Below are 21,306 nucleotides of genomic sequence, written 5' to 3'. Positions count from 1 at the left end.
TGCAGTTTTCCTCTCTTTGCACTATTTCTCTTGCAGGGGAAGCCAGCCTGACTTGCTGGGTGCTATACAGAGGTTAATCCAGAGATGGGTTCTTCCAGGACTATATTCAGGCAAGGAATGATCAAAAGCAGAAGAGTGAGCCACTAACTACCAAAAATTTAGAGTTCAGGTACAATTTAAGCAACTCAGCTTATACATTGATTTTTGAAGTATTCGTACTAACATCTGATAAGGCAAATAACATCCTTTACACTTATAGAAATTGTTAATCTCATGATTTTCCAGATAAACTGAGACCAGGGAAGGACAAGTCATTTTACCCAGGATCATAGAAGAGTTGGGAGACATGGAAGGAATTCCTGGCTCTGTGGCTCAAGCACCAGTTTGTGCTTGCCCACCTCAACTGCTGCCATGTCTGCAGACCCACAGCTCCCACCAGGTGGGTTCCTAGGACATTTCATATCCTGGAAATATCATAAAAGAACAATTTCCCTCCTACTGCTTTGGCATTCCCAGACACCAGGGAACCTTGAGAATTATCTATTTCAAGATCCTTGTCCAAGCTTGGGTTAAAAAGTTAACAAATCTTAGAGGTGTAACACGGGATTGAGCTTTCTGAATTTTATCATCAAGTCTTCATCCTAAAAGAAGAGCTGGAGTCAATCCAGGGAAGAGAATGGAGCTGGGGAAGGGGTTGGAGCACCAGGAGCAGCTGAGGGAGCTGGGAAAGGAGCTCAGGCTGGAGAAAAGGAGGCTCAGGAGGAACCTTCTGGCTCTGCACAACTCCTGACAGGGAAAAAGGGACAGGATGAAAGGGAATAGCCTCGAGCTGTACCAGGGCAGGTTCAGGTTGGATATTGGGAACAATTCCTGCCCATAAAGAGCTGTCCACCCCTGGCACAGCTGCCCAGAGCACAGGTGGAGTCCCCATGGATCCATTTTAAATCCCTCCCCACCATCCCTGGAGGGATTTAAAAGCCCTGTGGATGTGGCACTTGGGGACACGGATCAGTGGTGGCCTTGGCAGTGCTGGGTCAGACTCAGTGGTCTTAGAGGGCTTTTCCAACCAAAAAGATTCTGAGGCTGTTCCAGGCAAGGCCTGTGTGCCTGGAAGGGGGAAATAATAACACCCCACCCCATGGGAGGGGCAACAGGATTTTGTGACCCTCTCTGTAAAGCTCTGGGAACACACCCAGGGAAGAAGTGGCACCAATGCCGTGAGTTCACCTGTCTGAATGTGAGAGAGAAGGTTCAGGGCACCCAGAACCACTGCTCCTGCCAGGTAAAACCTGAGCTGTTCTGGTCATTCCTCAATCTCCCTTCAGATTTTCATTAATTCTGACTCAAAGGATGGATAAAACTTCCAACTCTCATCCTCCAACTCCTGGCTGCAGTGGTACCAGCTATAGCTGTGTCCCCTGACTATGAATATACTTTTTAATATATAAATACATATTATCTTTCTCTCTCCATACCCAGAGATGCAGATATGCATCTATTTGCCTCACTCAACAACAATTTAAGAATTAAGGAAAACTGTTTTCATTTTAAGATAAGAACTTCAGGCTTTATTATAACGCTGTAAAATAAAATCTGCCAGCACAAGCCACAGGAAAAAAAAAAAAAAAGGACAAAAAAAAAGTGATTCACTGGGGAAGTTCCATGATGTGCAGGACAATGGGTCTTAAATCAAAGGCATACATTATCATGACTAAGCTGACAGATCTGCACTGCAATGCAGAAAGCCAAGTGATATTCCAACATCTGCACCGTGCTCAGGCAGGCAGCTCAGACACAGAGATCCCCCAATGAGGAAAGGACTCCCCCAGCTCTTACCTGTTACCTGTGCAACAACTGCTTGGGAAATCCTGCGGTTGGCGAGGAAGGCTTTGATCTCCTCCTTTATCACACTGCTGTCCCTCCTACCAAAACAAAACAACAGGACACACAAAAAGAGGGACGGACCAAAGGGCACCTGCAAGATGCAAAATGCCTTTATTTCCTTTATTTAGGGGACGAGGAGTGGGGAAGGCTGGCACTGAAACAGCCCAAGTGCCTCAGTGCTGGACACTTCCCTTCACAAGAGTCACGTTTGATCAAAGCACCATAGCAGGAGAATGGATGACTCATGTCCCATATAATTCATATTAGGTGCAGCACTGCCATATGGAATGTACAAAGTTTCATTACACAGGGATGAATAAATCTCTCATACCGGCATAAAAACCTCACTCATAAAAATGAGGCAGAAAAAATAAAAAATAAAGGATAGCAGGGGCTGCATGGTTAGTTACCCAAATGAATATGCATGCACCAACCTCCTCCAGCATCCCAAGGAAAAGATCCAAAATTTCACAGCCTCTGTCCTCACACCCCTCCTTTAGTTCCCTGCTTAGCCCATAACTGACTGAACTGAGGTCTCTGTATGATTTTTACAAGGTCTGCACAGGTGGTTCAGAAGGGGCTAAAACTGTGCTAAAAAGCAAATAAATTAGAGGTTGCACATGTACTGTGACACGCAGCAAATTTCAATTGCAATAAACACATACTTTGCTCCTCCTCTTCCTCTCTCCTTTCCTGAGAAGGCCAGGCAATTAAACCCAGCCTTTATTAGGCTTTATGAGACATTTCCCTTCCCCTTGTCCCCTCCTGCCCCAGCAGCACTGAAGGCAGACTCAAGCTTGTAAAAATAAAAGCAAAATGAATGCTGTGCTGTGGGTTCATTTTTATTTCTGTACCCAACACTCATCTTCCATATGCCTGCAAACACAAGTAATTTCAGTTTAAATAAGCACTAAAAGCATTACCTGGGACTCACTGCACAGGAACCCAAACCTCAGCCATGGGAACTCTGATGTACTCACCCCCCTCCTGCACGATTCCATCCTCCTGCAGCCCACAGCAAACGAGGTTGATCGGCTTTTCTTACTGCTCATCACTAATCCTCTCCCCCAAAAGCCACATCTTTCCCTGAAATCCCCAAACTACTTCCAACATTTCCATTCTGGAGCTTATGGACCCCAATGCTCCCCCTTAGGTACTTCAGGAATGGAGCAGTTTTGGGGGAAAAAAGAATAAATTCTAACATTATGACCAAAATTGTTTTGAGACATTTGGCCTTTCCTCTGATTTCTTTCTGCTCTCAAAGCCCACTGACTCTGACTTTCATCCTCAGGAGTGTAATCCCCTCCTTTCATCTCTGCCATAATGCTGAAAAGGAAGCTGCTAAAAGTAAAGGAAGGTCAGCCCTGAAAAAAAAAAGCATCCAAATGGCTCTCAGAGAAAACTTCTGCTTTTTCTTTATTATTTGTATTTTCCTGCACCACCCTGCAAATCCCTGCCACAAACTATGAACAAACAACATGCATCCTCTCCAGATCCCACTGGAAAGCACTGACCAATCCAAGCTGGATTCCCTGCTCTTCCTCTACATGGAAGGAATTACAACAGGTGTGTAACAGCAGAGGAGGAGTCATGTGAATTTGTGAATCGATATTTGATCAGAATCCTGAATAAAAGTAGGGTGGGAAACCAGTGCTCTAACAGCAATCCCAATTTTTGGTACAGCACTGGAAAAATTATTTCAACATTCAGACTGTGGGACACCCACACAGGGCCAGGGGCTGCCTCCACCAGGCAGGTGAGAGGTCCTGGGATGGAGACCCTTGGAGCACTGGCAGGAACAACTGCCTGAAGCATCTGATCATCAACATCAAATCCCCGTGGAGTGGGTTGGAAGAGACATTTCAGGTCATTCAGTCCAAACCTACTGCGATAAACAGGGGTGTCTTCAGCTGGATCAGGTTGCTCAGAGCCGTGTCCCACCCGACCTTGGATGTTCCCTGGGATGGGGCATCCACCACCTCCCTGAAAAACCTCTACCAGCACTTTACCACCCCACAACCCCTATCTGAGCACCCATTCCCTTCTCACCTCCCAACTTTTCTACAGCGACCTTCACTCACCTCATCAGCTCCTCCACTTTGTCGTCGATGTCCAAGTCCTCCTCGGAAGCCTCGAAGCTGTAGGACCTCTGGGCCAGGCTGTTGGCCAGCGGGTAGCGGGTGGGCGACATCTTCCCGTTGAAGGCGGACAACCTCTCGTTACTCTCCCTCCCGTTCTGATTCGTAGTGCAAGGCTGTGGGGAGGTGTCGTAACTGTTGCTGGGGGACGGGGACATCCCCGAGTGCTGCGTCTGCGTGGAAGCCGTGGCCGTGGAGGAGGACGCCGGGACGTTGTTGGTGCTGTTGCCGTAGGAGCCGCCTCCGTAGCCAGATCTCCTCCCGAATTTGTCGCTGTGCTCTTGGTCGAGGCGGTCCAAGGTTTCTAGGGCGTGCAGGATCTCATGTCTGGTCATTCCCGTGCGTCTCAGGCGCTGCAGGAGGTCGATCTGCTCTATGGTGAATCTTGGCTCGTCCGTGTAGTGAGACATGGTTTCCAGCAGGCTGGAAATGTGGTAAAATACAAAATAACTCAGTGAAGTAGTTGTAGGTGGCACAAGGAAAGTACTTTATAAATTTTGGTGCAAAACTTTGAGACACACACACACGGCAGCTCAAAGATCCACCCCCAACAACCTCAACCTGCCATGAATGCCTATCTCACTACACAGCAGAAGGGTTTATCTTCCTTGGAAAGCTCCAACAGCATTTTGGACCCCTCCTGCATTCCCCAACCCTGCAGTTTGTACCCTTCTGCTTTTGATAAATCACTGCTACAGAGACTGCTCAGTAATTAAGGCTGCAGCTTGATTCCTGACAAAATTTTGACCAGTGTTTAGTACCCCCCCGACAGGAATCTCAGATTTCTGTGGTGGGCACAGATCTGAGTTTTTCTGGACAAGTTTTAACCAGTTATGACGTGACATTCATGAATCTCAACTCTTTCAAATCTTAACTACAAAGAGTTCGAGTTGCCCTAACTTTGGTTGCAACCTTGAAAAAAAAGAAGATAAAAACACACCCAGCGGAAATTCTAGTGGCCTGTAGGACCCAAGTTGATTTGACTGAAGTTGGATTTCTGAAGTTAGGAACTTTTGAACCTGGAATGTTGTCACAGATTGCCTGCCCTGACAAGGAAATTGCAGCACATCCAATTACTCCTGAGCTTTCATTTAAAGAAATAAGTCTTCAGCCTTTTCCCTTCCAAAGGGAAGGTAACTCAACCATCCTGGTGGCTCAACAAAATCATTTTTAACTCCTGAACTTCCCAAGGTGCCACAACAATGAACATTATTTGCTGCAAAGCCCAGAAATGGAACTGAAAATAACCACGGTATGCTCCCTTAATCACTCTTCTTTCCTAAGTCTCCTGGCTACAGTTCCAAATGTCACACAAACAACAAGATCTCCTCCTTCAGAACTCTAGATCTTGAGAAGAAGGGATGGCAGATGGAGGGCAGGCAGAACTTGGCAAGCAGAATACGGCATTTTCCATCCTTCTCAGGAACCTTCTCGTGAGTCAAGGGTTTATTGCCATTCCTGCGGGAGAGCGGGGTGAAGAGATCACTCAAACTCCAGGAGATGTGACAGAGCTGATGTACAATCCCTGCGAGCCAGAGCAAATCACGGCTGAGGGAAAGTCAAGGAAGAATTCCAAGGACCCAGTGAAAGCCAGGAGAGGGACGATGGCTGGAGACCTTCCAGGGACAGGGCTGCCTACTCCTCCCCACAGATTTTGAGGAGGACTCCTCACGTCCATTTCTGCCCTGGCACAGAGAAGATCCCAACAGGAGTCATGGAATGACTCAAGAGTCATAGTTGGGGCTGAAGAAGAACACTGAGACCTGGCTTGTTGGAGTAGGGCTGAAACAGAGCTGTAAAGACAAAGCCAGGATGCACAAATCCACAAAAATGGCACTTGCAGCCTGGGAAATACAGAAACGAGAAGAAAGTCCCATCCTTTCCCTCATCCAGCAACTGCTGAGTCCCTTCCATTGTTTTGTGGGAGAAGGAAGCAGGAGGACAACGCAAGGGGATGACTCCCATCCAAGAAAATGCCTGTGTGAGAAGACAGACATTCTACATCCACATCAGCGCTTCAGCCCAACAGGAATGTGCTGTCCTCTGGAGAATTGATTACTGGAAACGTCCGGGCCATTTTTAATTTCCCAGGACAAGCACCCAGACTGTTGAACCACAGGAGGGCACGGCAGGCGATGCAGCAGTCGACCCGCGACTGACTGGAATTGTAACAACCACGATTGGGAAGAGGCATCCCAGCCTGACACCTCCTGACAAGGAGCATTTGGAAAGAGACGTTGTGTTCCAGGTTTGGCCTCTGGGGGAGGCAGGGCTGCTCCATCCTCCTCTCCCAGCTTTGGGACAAGTGTCACACGGACTCATTGATTCATCACAGACAGCTCCAAGCAGCAGTTTTCAAACAGAAAATCTCTTTAAAACATCTGGCCTTGAGGTGGTTTTCACTGGATATGCCAGCTCACCCTTCCTCTGGGAGACACCTGGTTTGGGCATTTCTTACCTGTTTGTCTAATGTCACCATTTCCTGGATCATTTATCTGTCAATACCAAGTTTCATGTGCTCAAGTTCTTTGTTTGAACTGGAGAATTTAATGAGCCAGAGCCTCCAACTAGAATTACCTCCACTCAAAATTCCTACTTAAGAGATTCTTCAACGTTTAATACTAAAACATACTTTAAATTATTTAATCGTCCATTTATCACAGAGATAGAAATGCAGAACTTTTGTCCTTGTAGCCCTGTGAACTAAAACACTCCCATCTGACAAAAGCAAGACTTTCCAGACGGCTTCAAGAATGTCAAGCAATACAGAATTATGGAATTACAGGATGGTTTGGATGGAAAGGGGCAGTAAAATCATTTAGTTCCACCCCCTGCTGTGGGCACAGACACCTTCCAATATGCCAGGGTGCTCCAAGCCCTGCCCAGCCTGGCCCTGGACGCTTCCAGGGATGGAGCAGCCACGGCTTCTCTGGTGCCAGGGCCTCACCAGCAGTTGGTGGCCATGGCCAGCGATTCTCTCTAAAATTTGGGTGTCATTCCTAATTCATCTGAAGTGCCAGGGCTCAGCTCCTGGATCTGGGTGCCAGGGCCAAATTAATCTCCTTTAGTGAATTACACATAATGATCTGGTGAATCTGAAGTGTCCTTTAGAGGATTCCAGCTAATGAACTGCAGAGTTCTCAGATGCAGGGGCAGGGGTCGGCCTCCAGCCTCGATTTGTCCCTCTTTGATACAGCTGAGCTTGTGCAGGAATTTCAATTCACAGGGATGCAAAGGCTGCTGGGCAAGGCCGCCCTCTGCCCCAGGAATAAGACATTCAATGACTTCCAACTCGTATTCTGGAGTCCTGTTCATCAATGGACTTTAAAGCCTTGCAGAAAGTAATGTAAGAGTAGCAGACCTGCTGTCAAATTAACTCCATGAGACCGTATTTAACACTGGAAAAATTCGGACAACTTGAAAAAAAAAAACCCTAAAATCAATGATCTGCTTGCCTGTCCATGCAAATAATTCTTTCAGCACTCCAACACTTTTAAGGCAACTTCTGGGTAACTTTTCAAGTCAATATTTAAGAGATAAGAACACCAAAATTAGAGTGTCTCCCCGCTGGTCTCACTAATGTCACACAGAGATGTCCGAAGTGCCTTGTTTGTATTTGCACACTCAGCATATACTGCACTGACACATCTCATTGGTCTTCTCGATCTGGAACTCCTGTTCCCATCTTCACATGCTTTTCTACACAGCCATGAGATCTAGAAATAATCCTGAGGGACTTTTATGTATTGAAAACAACTGCAGGAACTTGGAATTTTCCATTAAAACCCCAAAACAAATATTGCAAAACGTGGTATTATTGAACATGTTCCAACATTGTCAACTATCCACAACTTTTTAATGAATAACTACAGCAAGCATTATTTAGAACTCTTACTCGAGCAGGGCTTCAGTTATTTTCCCTTTTTAAAATATATATTAATAAACTTACCCTGTTTAAAGATCAATTTACAAAACAGTTAATTAAATCAGCCATTTTAGAATCACCCTAATTTCATTCACCTCATTAATGAGTGGATATTCTCCACAACTTCATCCCCCCACACTGCAGTAAGAGCCTCTTATCCTCCTGCACTCCTCTGGCTACCTGTAATTCAATTTGCTTCCCCCTCTTTTTCCTTGTAAAATACAATCAGCTGCAAAAGTAGCGAGGAATAAAACAAGACAGAGACAAGAAGAATGATTGGGGGGTACAGGAGAAAATCAAGATGGAAAATACTTTTCCTGAGAACACTGGACTGACTTTGCTGTAGGTAAACTTTGCTGCCTGTGTAGCAAAATATCCTCTACATCCCATGCTTTATCTGCTACCAATACTCTCACCACTGGCTGTTGAATTTCCTTGGGGAGACACCCAAAAAAAGAGAGATAACCAAGGGAGAACAGCCGTGCATTTTTCTCCCTGAAATTTTGCAAGCAAAACCTCTTCAAATCTCTAATTAAGCCCAAAACTAGAAGTGACCGATTTTTAAGCAACTGAATCTTGCCCTTGAAAACAAAGTTTCTTTAGGTCCTGACAGAAAAAACGTAGCCTAAAGCATCAAACTTATTTACATTCCTTACACTAAGTTGGCAATCACTCCCCAAATAGATGGTACCATTCTAAAGCATTAAAACTTCATGCTCATCTTTCCTGGCTGATCCAAAAGCAACCTGAGGTACCTCAATATCAGACTGAAGGAGAGCTCTAAGGAGGTAAATAAAAAGGAGTTTATTTTCCCCCCCAAACCCGCAGATATAAAATATCCAGCAGGTCCCAACCAACCCAAAGCAGCATCACTCCTTCCCTTCTAAGGGGACGTTGTGGAGGCTTTTCAGGAGCTGCTCTCACCAGCATTATCTTTCATTCTCATTCCATCAAGGGTTATTTCACCTCTTTTTTTTAATGAATTTCACCCTTTGGACATGGGGCTCCCTCCCCAGTTTGACTGTTCTGATCTCCAGTGGGGATACGTGGCCAGGGCACTCTTTCCTTATCTCCTTGCAGTGCATAGAGAAAAGTAAGGAAAAAACACATCAAGGGTTTCTCACCTCCTCTCCCAGCCCAAGCCCACGCTGGTACAAGAATCATTTACCCGACACTTAACTTTCTAGGTGATGGAGCACAGCAGAATAATCCCATAAAAACAGCTACGAGCTAAGTCCATGTCCAATTGAACTCGCAGAAGTTCAAAGCAATTCAATTACCCGTTTGGGAATAAGGCCAGACAGCAGCCTTAACACCTCTAACACTTGAGAAAATGGCTCTGGACTCTTTAATGATCACAAGAAATCATTTTTTCCACTCTTCTACTCACTGGAGATGAGTAGGAAGCACTCTAGCATCACTGAGGAGATGCTCTTCTGCAGAGGTCCTTCTCCAATTCCCATTAAAATTCACTGCTTTATCTAATAAGCAAAACTCGAGACTGACAAAACCAGTTGTGCTTTTTGCTGTAAGACCTATATTTGATATAATCTGCATAATATGGATGTGGGCAAGAGCCAAAGTGTTCAGAACAGGATCCTAAGTCAGGTAATTGGTTTAAGAATGATTCTGATCAAGTCCCATCAACTGAGGAGAGCAGGCTGGGGAGAAATGCCAACATTTCCCCTTCCCTGGCACACAGCACAGGACCCCTCTGCACTGCACTGTCCTGCTCACAGGGACATCCAGGATTTGTCATCTCATTTATCACAGCACCAGCATTTTTCACAACATCACAGGCACCTCCTTGGTGTCACTCAATGCCATTTCACCATTTAAATGGAAAAGCAAAATCACGCCGTAAATTGTGGCTTTCCAGCTGAAATGGGTTCTTCTGAAGCACACAGCTAAAAAACCAATTTCTACAACTCCTTAATTAAACCAGAGTTTTAACTACCATCACAGATGAAAGCTGAACTCCTTAACCTGCCAGATTTTTCCTGTTTGTCTCTGCATCCACTGCTGGTGAGAACTGCAGCCTGAACAGCTCTGGAGGTGGATGTCCTCCGGATGTTAAAAACAGGCATTAAAGATGGCATTGCTATTTCCAAAGCAATGTAATTTGCTTATCACCCAGTCTGACATTCAACCACCAAATTCACATGAAGTGCTGCTCCAGATGCTTCCTACGAGAACCAGCGACTACAAAGAAACTCCACTTCCAGCTGCCCACTCTGAATTTTTTAAGCCTGTTTTAGGTTATGCAAGCTTGTTTCACTCTTCACACATATTTATGAGATCTGAGGACCAAGCATGGTTTCATTCAGTCCTTCCTTTTCTACACAGAATCCCAGGCTGGTGCTGGTTGGAAGGGACCTTAAAGCTTGTCTGCCATGGGTAGGGATGGCACTGAGAGATGAGGTTGATCAGGGTCCCATCCAACCCTTTACCCTGTCCCAAAGAGTGCAGCTGGTTCTTATAAGATTCTCAAAGGAAGGGCTTCCACTGAGCCACAGCTGTTCCACAAACAGCACTGACATATATCACCAAAAAACCCCAGAATCCCGAATATTCTGAGTTGGAAGGGACACATGAAGATCGTCAAGCCCAGAGGCAAAGACTGTGACCCTTCCAGGGCAGCTCTAAGGCACTGCTGGAAGAGAATTGGGGCATTTAGGGCATCACAGTATCCAGTTTTCTGAAATTCCAGCCTTGGCCTTTTCTGTTCTTACTGAACAAACAACTCTCCTTCAATTTGGAGAGTGGTGAGGTCCTGGCACAGGGTGTCCAGAGAAGCTGTGGCTGCCCCTGGATCCCTGGAAGTGTCCAAGGCCAGGCTGGACAGAGCTTGGAGCAACCTGGGACAATGAGTGGCATCCCTGTCATTGGAATGAGATGATCTTTAAGGTTCCCTGCAACCCAAACCATTGTGTGATTCGATGATTCACGACAATATAAATATTTCAGAACCACCTAACACTTTGCATCGCATTAAGCAAAGCTGCCTTCAAAACCAGGAGCTGATGCTGTGAATTCTGGGGCGTAAGAGAGGATTAAGGATCTGACTCATCACTTATGCTCATCAGTTGCAACTCCAGTATTTTCAGAGGAGTTGTACCAGTTTTCAACAGAGAGAGAGAGAGAGAAAAAACCTCAGGCCTGAAGTGCTCATCATGTCAACGAACACAGAGCCATCCTCATCCATACGTTTGCATAATTATCTCCAGCAGTTGCATCTCTGGGTTCTGATTTTTGTAAAAAAAAAAAAGGCCTCCGCTCCCATTCATCCTGACTCACAAACAAAATGTGATTCTTGTAATGACTGCTCTCATCCCGAGGAGGGAAATCAGGCTCGGAGCTGAGCCTCGGCGTCACCAGCTCTGTTTAGGGATGCAAAACGGCGGCTCCGGAATGCGCAGCTCCGCCACACGCCTTCCATCAAAACGGGGACAATTAATAAGAGCAGCCTGAAACTTCTGAAAATAAATCCGGCGTAATCAAATACTCACCGCTACACAAATGAGGGGAGGAGAGCTGGGAGTAGAATATCAACACATCGTTTCTTCAGGAGGCTTCAAGTTTCTCAGCTGCTTACACAGCCCCAAAACCCCGACTCACTGTTCTACACAAGCTGTTCTTCCACTTATTCTCTAAAATTCTGTGCTGATAAAGTAATTTTAATGGATGCTGGCAGTGAGCAAACCCAGTCATTTTGCCACTTGGGTGAGTAACTTACTCTGCTTTACATCTCTGGGAAAGAGAGAGAGAACTTGAGATTGATCTTACAAGGCAAAAATATAATATAAATGGCAATTATTGTCATAATCCAAGTCTTACAAAAGGGACTGACCTCTGACTAAGCACAGGGCTGGCAGCCAGATACTTCTGAATTCTACTCAAGGCACACACTGATTCACACTGACACCTTATCTGTCTAACCCTAACCTTCCCTACACTTCCAAAATCTGGGTTTCCCGCTATTGTTGCAATTCTACAGCAACAAGGCAGGAATTCAAACTCTGAGCCTGGATTCAAGGGCAGAACGAGGGATCAGCAGGACTAACAAACAGAGAGAAAAACTGTAGTGGCAGCTGAGTGCTGAACCACGGCCCAAAGCCCCAACCTGTGCCAAGAGCAAGGAGGAGCTCTTGGATTTGGGAGCCAAAGACTAAGCTTTGGATATGTAAGCTCTGTAACAGCTCTCAAAGCAGGACTTGTGTGCTTTAGTTACAGTAAATCTCATGAACACACTGAAATAGTGGAATCCAGGTGAAGAAATTATCATTAAAAAAGTCATCAGTAAAACTGAGACATGGGCCTGCCCTAGAGACCAGAGTGACCCATCCCTGGAAGCGTCCAAGGCCAGGTTGGATTTGGGCTTGGAGCAGCCTGGGATAGGGAAAGATGTTCCTGCCCATGGCAGGGGGTGGAACTGGATGAGCTTGAAGGTCCCTTCCCACCACAAACCCAAAACACTCTGCAATTCCAACCCCAAACACTCTGGGATTCTACAATAATTCATCACTTTTAGCTGTCAAGATTTCAGGGTACAGTGCTGTCTTCTGCCTCCTCCATTTCATTTCAAACTTGGACCAACCCTTTATTAAAATGCAGGCAGAATCTCAGAACTCTTCTCCATTAATTCTGCGACCTGGGGTATCTAAACACTCCCATCATGAGATTCCTGTGAGGCAGGGAAGTAACACTACACTGATTTTTGTGACCAAGAGTTCCCAGAGAGGGCCTGGACTTTGGACAAATCCAAATGACTTGTTCAAAGTCACACAGGAATTTTGCAAGAAGGCAGAACAAGAGCCTGGCCAAACTCTGAGTATTTTCTCACTCCATTTCCATCTATAGCATCACACATGATAAGGTGCAGGACAACTCTGAAGCAAAGCCATCACCAGGATTTCCACCACCTCTTCCACACATGAAGAACAAGAGACATTTTGAAGTATTTCAGGCACCTTCGTTCTCCTTCAGGATCTATCACCAGCACTAACAACTACAACACTTCCTTAAAAGAGAAAATAATGACTTCAGAAAACTAAAATCCAAACCCAGCAAACAGCTGAACATCACCTACCCCTGCTTTTGTGCTTAACTACAAAGAAATTTATTTTCCACTAGAAGAACAGCTTGCAAGTGCAGTTACTGGCACAGCCTTAGTGAAGACAGAAATTACACTTGGAGAACTCAGGAATAGATAACAGCGTCTCCTTGAAGAAAACAAATCATAATAGCAAAAACCATGGGCTTCTGGCCACTGCTGCTTCCATACTGGAGTTTTATTTTAGTTAAAAGCATTTCAGAAAGAAATGAATATCCTAATTAATGCTCTTAAAGCAACAAACATTTCTTTGTGTAAGCCAGACCCGAAGCAGGGAAATTTCCTGCACGACAGACAAGACCCAGCCTACATTCCACACTGCCAAGGCCACCACTAACCCATGTCCCCAAGTGTCACATCCACACAGCTTTTAAATCCCTCCAGGGATGGGAATCCACCGCTTCCCCGGGCAGCTGTGCCAAACCCTTTTGAGGAAAAAAAACTTTAGCATTCAACAAGATTTTTCTTTAGGCCACTTTTGCTGTGAAATTATGAGGTAACTCATCTGGTTTATCTTAAAGTAAAACCAAGGGCTCAGGCCCATTGTTAGTTGAAGAAGTTAAAAAAATCAAATGAATGCTCCTAGAGTCACCCACTATTTACATGATACCTTCTCACCAAAGACAAAAGGAGAAAATCAGCTGAGTTTCCTGTTACCTGAGTTTAAATAACCTGCTCTGTGTCACATTTCAGGGACATTGGACAGGTACAGCTCAGCCTGTGGTGATTTTCTAAGCCACTGCGAGTCCAGTGCCTGCTCCTCAATCTGTGCTGACTTGGTAGAGCTCACACTCTTGTTCTTTTCTTCCTGTTGCTTCTCCTAAATGATGACAAGGCTTCAATCCAGTCCTTCTCCATCTGCATTATTCACCCTCATTTTCTTTTCCTCACCCTCCAGACGCCCCTGCCATTGCTGGCAGTTAAATTCATAAGCACTGGCCTGATAATTCAGGTAAATTGGATCTGACGACAGTGAAACTGTCTGGTTCTATCAGAAATCATACTTTGAGGGATGTAAAACATACTGATGGTCATAGCTCACTATTAACACATTATTAATTAATCAATAAGGACTCCAAAGCTCAAGTAATTACTCCCATATTTATGGGGGGCCCAATAGAGATAAAGCTGTGTTGGCTACAGGGCTTAGCTTTAGATAAATTCTTAATTCCTGTGAGGCCAAGATCAAGAGTTCTGTGCTCACACCATGCCTCAAACTCCTCTCCTCTGGAGTCTCTGATTCTCATCCTACTAAGGGTAAAAATGAGACTGAAATGGTAACTGAAGCCAGGTGACTCCTACTCTTAGGAGTAACCCAACTACTCTCTTCCCATGGCAGTTCTGCAACTCTTCAGTCTTAATCCTAATGTAACTCACTACTTAAATTCAAACTTTTAAAAAAATTTTAAGGCTCCATTTTCTTCTTTCCCCTTCACAATCCCATTTACCTTTTGTAAAAGGTATCTGTGGTTTAATCTGGAAACTTTCTATCTAAATGGGTCATCTTGGCCCATTTTCTCTAATTTAATACTTTCTAATCCCCTCCAAATAGGTTCCCTCAGTCAAAAATTATTCACCTCCACTTCTACAGCATTTTCCATGGCCATAGTAACTGCACATACACTGGAATAAATAAAAGGAAGCTGCTACTGCTCTGCTGGGAGGTGGCAGCAGAAAACTGCACAGGGGCAGAACATGACTGACATCAAGCTAAAACACAGGGAATTCAAGCTATGCAATTCCCAGTCTGGAAATCTCTGGCAAAAGCCTGACACAAAGCTCTGAGATGTCCTTGTGCTCACTCAAAGCACAGAGGAGCTCTGAGGTCACCCAGCAAACTCTGAATTACTGGGATAACAAAGATGCCCAGGGTGATTTGGCCTTACCTCCAGACTCCTCTCCTGCTGTGAACCAGATCTTTACAATTTCAAGGGGTGATTTTAACACTGAAATCCAACATTACTTCCAGCTAAAAGGAAGAAGAGGAGGTGGCTCGAGGGACTGGCAGCAAAAGAGGAAACCACCACTTTTGAACAGAACACTAAGCCACCAGCAATAGAAAATCACTAATTAATGGCTTTTTGAAATCCATTGGAGTTTGGTTTTCAACACTAAATCCCTGGCAGTCATTATTTTTTTGCTGTGACTCTTACAGCAGGCTGTGACTGTGCTGCCACTTGCACTATCACTATCCAAGGACAGATCTTCATCCTTGGAATAACCCATCTGGGAAAACGTGATGCATTCCCAGCTCCCTGCTACCTATCCTGCAGAAAAGTTTCTCTTTCCAGCTCAGTCTAACAGAAGGAACAATCTGAAGTCAAGAGGTCAAAGTATCTCAGGAATCTGATTGCAGGGCACGAGCATTTGGCTGTGCTTTTAACAGGGATACTGCAAACAGTGACACAGGAGTGGCCAGTGGGAGATGAGTGACAGCACAGTGCAGGTCAAACCCTCCCTTTCAGCCTGGCAAGCTTCAAAATTTGAATTAATTTGCTTATTTATTGAAGAAACAGCATGGAAACCAATTAAATTGAAGATGTATAACAGAAGTAATTAAAAGGAACAAACTGATTTCAAATTCCACAATGAGATTTGGACAACCTCGACTGGCACTGGGGTTTAAGATACTTGAGTTGCACATCCAGCACCAGGGTTAGGTGAGGAGCCCCAGGATTTCTGTCTCTGCCAGAGGCCACTAAATTGAAGGTGGCTCATCCCTTACAGTAAATTTAGAGCGGTGTTAAAGTCTTTATCCCTCTCATTTATTCAGTTACTATATGGAGATTTCTTCTTTAACACTGATTTTTCTCTGATCAAGACTGATTTTCTAAGAAGTGCATGATTTTCCTTCTGTTTCAGTGACAGAAATGTAGAAGCACAAATAATACACGAGCCAGACCAAGTGAGGAATTCAACATTACTACTCCCTGATTTAAATGTCCAGTTATTTTACTATTCCTGGTTTAAATGTTCCACTAAACTAGTGAAACTCTCCATTTCAACCAACTGCTCAAAATCATTGTAGCCATTTCTCTGCTCTTTTTAGACAATTTACCACAAGAACACCACAAAATTACTCTTAATTGTTACGAGTTTCTTCAGCTTGTACTTACACTACTGGAAAAGTTCTGAGCATACTTTACATGAGGATGGGACGTTACAAAGCCTCTTGAGGGTCTTCAGTGTTATTCACCATTCTGTAAGACACAAGGAAAAGATCCAAGAACATTAGAGCTGTCTGGGAGAGGCAGAGAGATCCAATCACATAATTCTGGATAATCTGTCACTAATCCAGACTCACAGACTTCACTGCACACGGCAGATTCTTACGGAGAAAGTTTATGTCTGGTGTTGTAATCAGTCCAGAGACAAAAATTTAAATTACAATTGATTTCTTTTGGCCACAAGTAAATTAATCTATGCAATCATTTAGCCTTATGACAGTTACCTACCCTTTTAACTCACAAAAGCTATTAAAAGGATTATTTGGCCAACATCCGCAAAGAGCTCAGGAGACAGGTACTGTGTTCTGAGGAGCAATGACCTAATAGAATTTTCCTCAGCCATCACTGCTGATGTCTTTCTCCACAAACTAACACGGACTGAAAGTGCTCCAAAAGTCAAACTATTAACCAAGAGGGAAGAGAAAAGCAGGATGTTCTGTCCAGGCAGAAAAAGAGTGGATACAGTAGCACAGGGAGTTGCAGGGGATAATTTCCTCTGCTCCATCTGAAACATCAGCAACCCTGGATTGCTAATCCATGGAGAGCAATCATGGATGACACATCTTGGCTCTTCTCTGTGGTTAAAAATGCTCCAGATATTGGAGAATGACTCTTCCTCCCTCAACATCTGCTGGAAATGTTGGGGAAGAACTGCACCTGTCCCAGGTGAAGCCTACTGGGCACACGGGGATGCAGAGGCACAGAGCTGGTTAAGCTGGAAAAGCCCTCTGAGATCACAGAATCCCAAAATGGTTTGGGTTGAAAGGGACCTTAAAGCTCATCCAATCCAAACCTCCTGCCATGGGCAGGGACACCTTCCACTATGCCAGGGCACTCCAAGCCCTGTCCAACCCGGCCTTGGACACTTCCAGGGAGCCAGGGGCAGCCACAGCTTCTCTGGGAAACCTCAGCCACGGCCTCATCACCCCCATAGCCAGGAATTCCATCCCAATATCCCACCTAAACCTGCCCTCTGGCAGTGGGAAGCCATTCCCTGTGTCCTGTCCCTCCATCCCTTGTCCCCAGTCCCTCTCCAGCTCTCCTGGAGCCCCTTTGGGCTCTGGAAGGGGTTCTGAGCTCTGCCTGGAGCATCCTCCAAGCTGAACATTCCCAGCTCTCCCAGTCTGACTCCAGAGCAGAGGAGCTCCAGCCCTTGGAGCAGCTCCATGGCTTCCTCTGTTTTCACTCTACAGCTCCACATCTTCCCTGTGCTGAGGACCCCAGAGCTGGACACAGAATTCCATGGGAGGCCTCACAAAGCAGAGTACAGAAGGATTATCACCTCCATCAAGACCATTGAGTCACATTGTTACCCCAAGCACTGCCAAGGCCACCACTGGCCCATGTCCCCAAGTGTCACCTCCACACGGCTCTTAAATCCCTCCAGGGATGGGGACATCATCTCTATGTGGTTGTTTGTTTTTTGTTTTTTTTTAATCTCCATGAAAAAACTCATGAACTTTCAGGACCAAAGGCTGGGCTGAATGAGCTTTCCCAGAAGTGGCAGCACTCAGCTTTTGGCCCCCAGCTTTCCCAGGAGGTTTAATAAAAGCCTTCTCCCACCCAGCTGTGGCCAGGGAAAGCTCTGGGTGTTTCCAGGGAGGAGAGGAGTTGAGAGTTGGCTTCTGCTCTTCCAGAACAACTCATTTGGCCCACCCTGAGGTCCTGAGCTGCCTCTTTCTCTCCAGGAACAGAGGTCACCACGATGAATGGTCCCAGCAGACCCTCACAGGCCACGTTCTGTGAGCTGAGGATCAGAGACACCAAACCAGTGATGGATGGAAGAGCCAAACACGCAGGTCCCTCCCTGTCAGCCACACCAAACCTTTTAGAGAGACTCCCCCACCAAACCCCTCCTCTGTCAAATCTCTTAACTGCATTTTAAGCATATTCCCCCAGGCAGTCACAAAAAAATATGAGATCATGCTGCTGACTTCTTGCCAAATTTTAATACAGAGAGCTGTTTTGTTTTCCAAAGAGGAACAAATTAGACTTAAATATATACAAACTTTCTGAAGGTCAGAGGGGCTAATGATAAAGAACTGGATTCCTCAGAGAAAGATCTGTTTCCAGGGTGAGGAGCGTGGATGTAGCAAAGAAGACAACACAGAAAGGAAAGAAAAAAATCACCTTCCATCATCATGAAATGCAGGATTAAAAGTGGAACACGACGAGATGAGATAAGAGAAGCAAAGAAAAGGCTGCTGTAACTCAGGTTTTGAGATGACAAAGGCAGGAGGATGATATTAGTGATAGCAATGAAAGAGGAAAAAACTGGTATGGACCTCAGATGTTGTGAGAGAAGAGCCATCAGGGTCTAGACCAAATTTGGGACACGATTAGAGAAGGAAGACAAGCTTATCCAGAGAGGACGACGGGATTTCAGCAGAAATAAACAGCAGCAAATCCATGAGAAAACAGGAATAATTCTCTGCTTTTGCTACATCGAAGTGTCAGGCAGGTTTATTACACTCAGAACGCAACCACAAAGTGTCCCAGACGAAGTGAGGAAGGACAGGGAATGCTCAGGTCTGCCCTGGGAGCAGCAGTGGTGAAAGGAACCGCGGCTCCGGAGAAAGGAGAGGAAGCCGGCGCTTCCTCCGGCCGCTGGCAGCCCCGAGCGGCCGCTATTGAAAAGGGGCACAAACAGCCTTTGACTCCACGTTGGTCTAAAGTTCAGTGGCACAGAAATACCTTCCCCACCCCCAGACACATGTGAGAAGTTGCTTCAACGCTTTTGTCACTTAAGGGCACATCAGGCAGGGGACAAGCAAAGCCTTCGCCTAAAATCTGAGTCACAATTCAATCCTGACCAGCACAAATCCCAGCAAGAAGAAATCCTGACTCTGAATCATGACTCAATATCCCTCCTTCCCTCAGTGTCCTTTTAGCACGACCCAAAGCACCAAAGCAGCCAAGGCAGGTGTCACCACTCTTTGTGGTGATATGGGAGTAAGAACTCAACAAACCTTTGCCCTTTTCGCATTATTCATTAAATAAATTATCTGCTAACCCAGGGAAAACACAACCAGCTACCCTTCCCATTTCTGGTAGAGACAAAAGAAAAAAAAAAGTCATTATTAATATGGAAATCAAGGCTGCAGTTGTAGAATCAGATGTAATGAACAATCTTGTCCCCAGCTTAAGTTGCTATAAAGGCAGCTTAAATTTACAATGGATGAGTCTTCATGGCAATCTGTTTTTCAGATATTAAAAATCTCATTTTCTCGGTGCCAAGGACAAGTGGAAGTGTGAAGCACTGGAGTATCAACTCTGCATTTGTCTCACTTGACATGAAATCATTCTCATTTCAGTTCTGATTTTTAATACATTCCTGGGATCCCCTTCAGTTTTCTTCATTTTTCACTGTGTGCAATTAAATGTTTTGAAGTGGAGTTCACCCTGATCTATAACACCCTGCAGAAGCAAGGAGAAAGTCACTTGGTAAAGATGAGGCTGATATCACTTATTTGGAAGAGAAACTCATTTTCTCTTTTAATTTCTGAGTGACTCACATAGTATAAAAATAAAAAAAAAACCCATCACTTTGTATTTCACTAATACCTTCCTTGGTGAGTTCTTGAAATGGGCTTTACAAATAACAAACTAAAAGCTTTTGTCCTTGGGGAAGACAAACATCACCACTTTGACATAAGTAAAACATGAACAGAGGGGCTGAATTCTTGGCTTAAAGCCACCCAGGGCAGTATCAGTGGCTGCACACAGCAGAGGCCCCAGCAGTGCAATTGTCACACCACCCCTGAAACACAGAACCACCAAGGTCCAGGCTGGTGAAGAAATTCAGCCCTAAGAACAAAGTTCTACCACTGCTGAACTCACAGGAAAGGCAGATCCCAACTCTATGCATAATTACAAATCACTACTCTCCTAGAAACAGAAAAATTTAAAAAATTAGGTCTTTTAATCAATGTACAACGTAAGGTCTGTGCGAATGTCAGGTCTTCTGGGTGGACCCTGTGCACATGTGTGTACACATGTCCATGAACATGTGTTGGGGAGGTTCAGGCTGGACATCAGGAGGAATTTCTTCATGGAAAAGGTTGTTAAGCATTGGAATGGGCCCAGGGAGGTGGTGGAGTCCCCATCCCTGGAGGTGACCAAGCACAACTGGATGTGTCACTCGATGCTCTAATCTGGGTGACGAGGTGGGATTCATTCCAATTGGATGATTTTGGAGATTTTGGAGGTCTTTTCCAACCAAAATGATTTTGGATTCAATTGGTTTCTCTACACTGAGGCCAGTGTGAAGTGAAGCTGTCACCTGGTTTAACTTCTGTCCCATGACATCTCACCACAAAACCAGCCAGAGACAAGGATCCATCCACTCCAGTTCATTCTGGTGATTAATCACCCTCTCCACTACAAATTTGTACTTGATTTCTACTCTGAATGTCTGGCTCCACATTCCAGACAGCAGCCCTCCTTTGCCACCTCCAAGTCCTTTATTCCTGGGAGATGTTCAGACACGCTTTTATTTACCCAGTGCTTTTAAAAGTCAGTTTTGATACTGAGTTTGTATCAAAACTTAAATTCATCTGGGTACACACACAAAAGTAGGACTAGTGTCCAAAATACTGGAGCTAATCTAGGACTCTCTAGCCCATTTTCCCAAAATAGACCTATTAGGAAAAAAAAAATTAATAAAAGCTCTGCCATATGACTCGAGGATGTGTTTTATTTGTGCCCTGGGAAGCAAGGCTAGGAAGCTTCTCCAGGCACTGCCACCTCCTGAGCACACCCCACGGCTTGGTGACGTGCAGCATGCAGTTCCACGTGGAAATCCTTTTATCCAAGCTCCCTGCTCAAGCAGGGCCACCAAAGCCTGTTGTTCAGGACCATGCCCTGAGCACCTTCAAAATTTAAAACTTCATTTTCTCAGAGCAACGTGCGCCACTGATGGAAAGCAGAAAAAGATCGTGCATTTTGTGAACACAAAAATCCTTGGAAAAAATGCTCGGAAGTCACCTCCAGCCATTGCTGCTTTCATTCTTACTGTGA

At 45.1% G+C, this 21,306-nt stretch overlaps 1 protein-coding gene across 11 annotated transcripts in view; it reads right to left on the bottom strand.

Annotated features, from left to right (window-relative positions):
• Positions 1-21,306, bottom strand: part of HMBOX1 (homeobox containing 1) — a 116,354-nt gene that overhangs the window by 54,980 nt on the left and 40,068 nt on the right. For all 11 annotated transcript variants that reach the window (XM_063423112.1, XM_063423120.1, XM_063423050.1 and 8 more), the window contains 3 exons: positions 16,177-16,260; positions 3,966-4,445; positions 1,837-1,922 (listed from right to left, as the gene is read on the bottom strand). In XM_063423112.1, the coding sequence (XP_063279182.1) occupies positions 1,837-1,922; positions 3,966-4,445; positions 16,177-16,199 (589 nt within the window). In that variant the 5' untranslated portion in view covers positions 16,200-16,260. The remainder of the gene's footprint in view (positions 1-1,836; positions 1,923-3,965; positions 4,446-16,176; positions 16,261-21,306) is intronic.

This window comes from Prinia subflava, chromosome 2 (assembly GCF_021018805.1).
Source record: "Prinia subflava isolate CZ2003 ecotype Zambia chromosome 2, Cam_Psub_1.2, whole genome shotgun sequence".
In the NCBI taxonomy this organism is placed as follows: Eukaryota; Metazoa; Chordata; class Aves; order Passeriformes; family Cisticolidae; genus Prinia; species Prinia subflava.
Note: the sequence above shows the minus strand (reverse complement) of the source record. Positions and strands in the feature narration are given on the sequence as shown.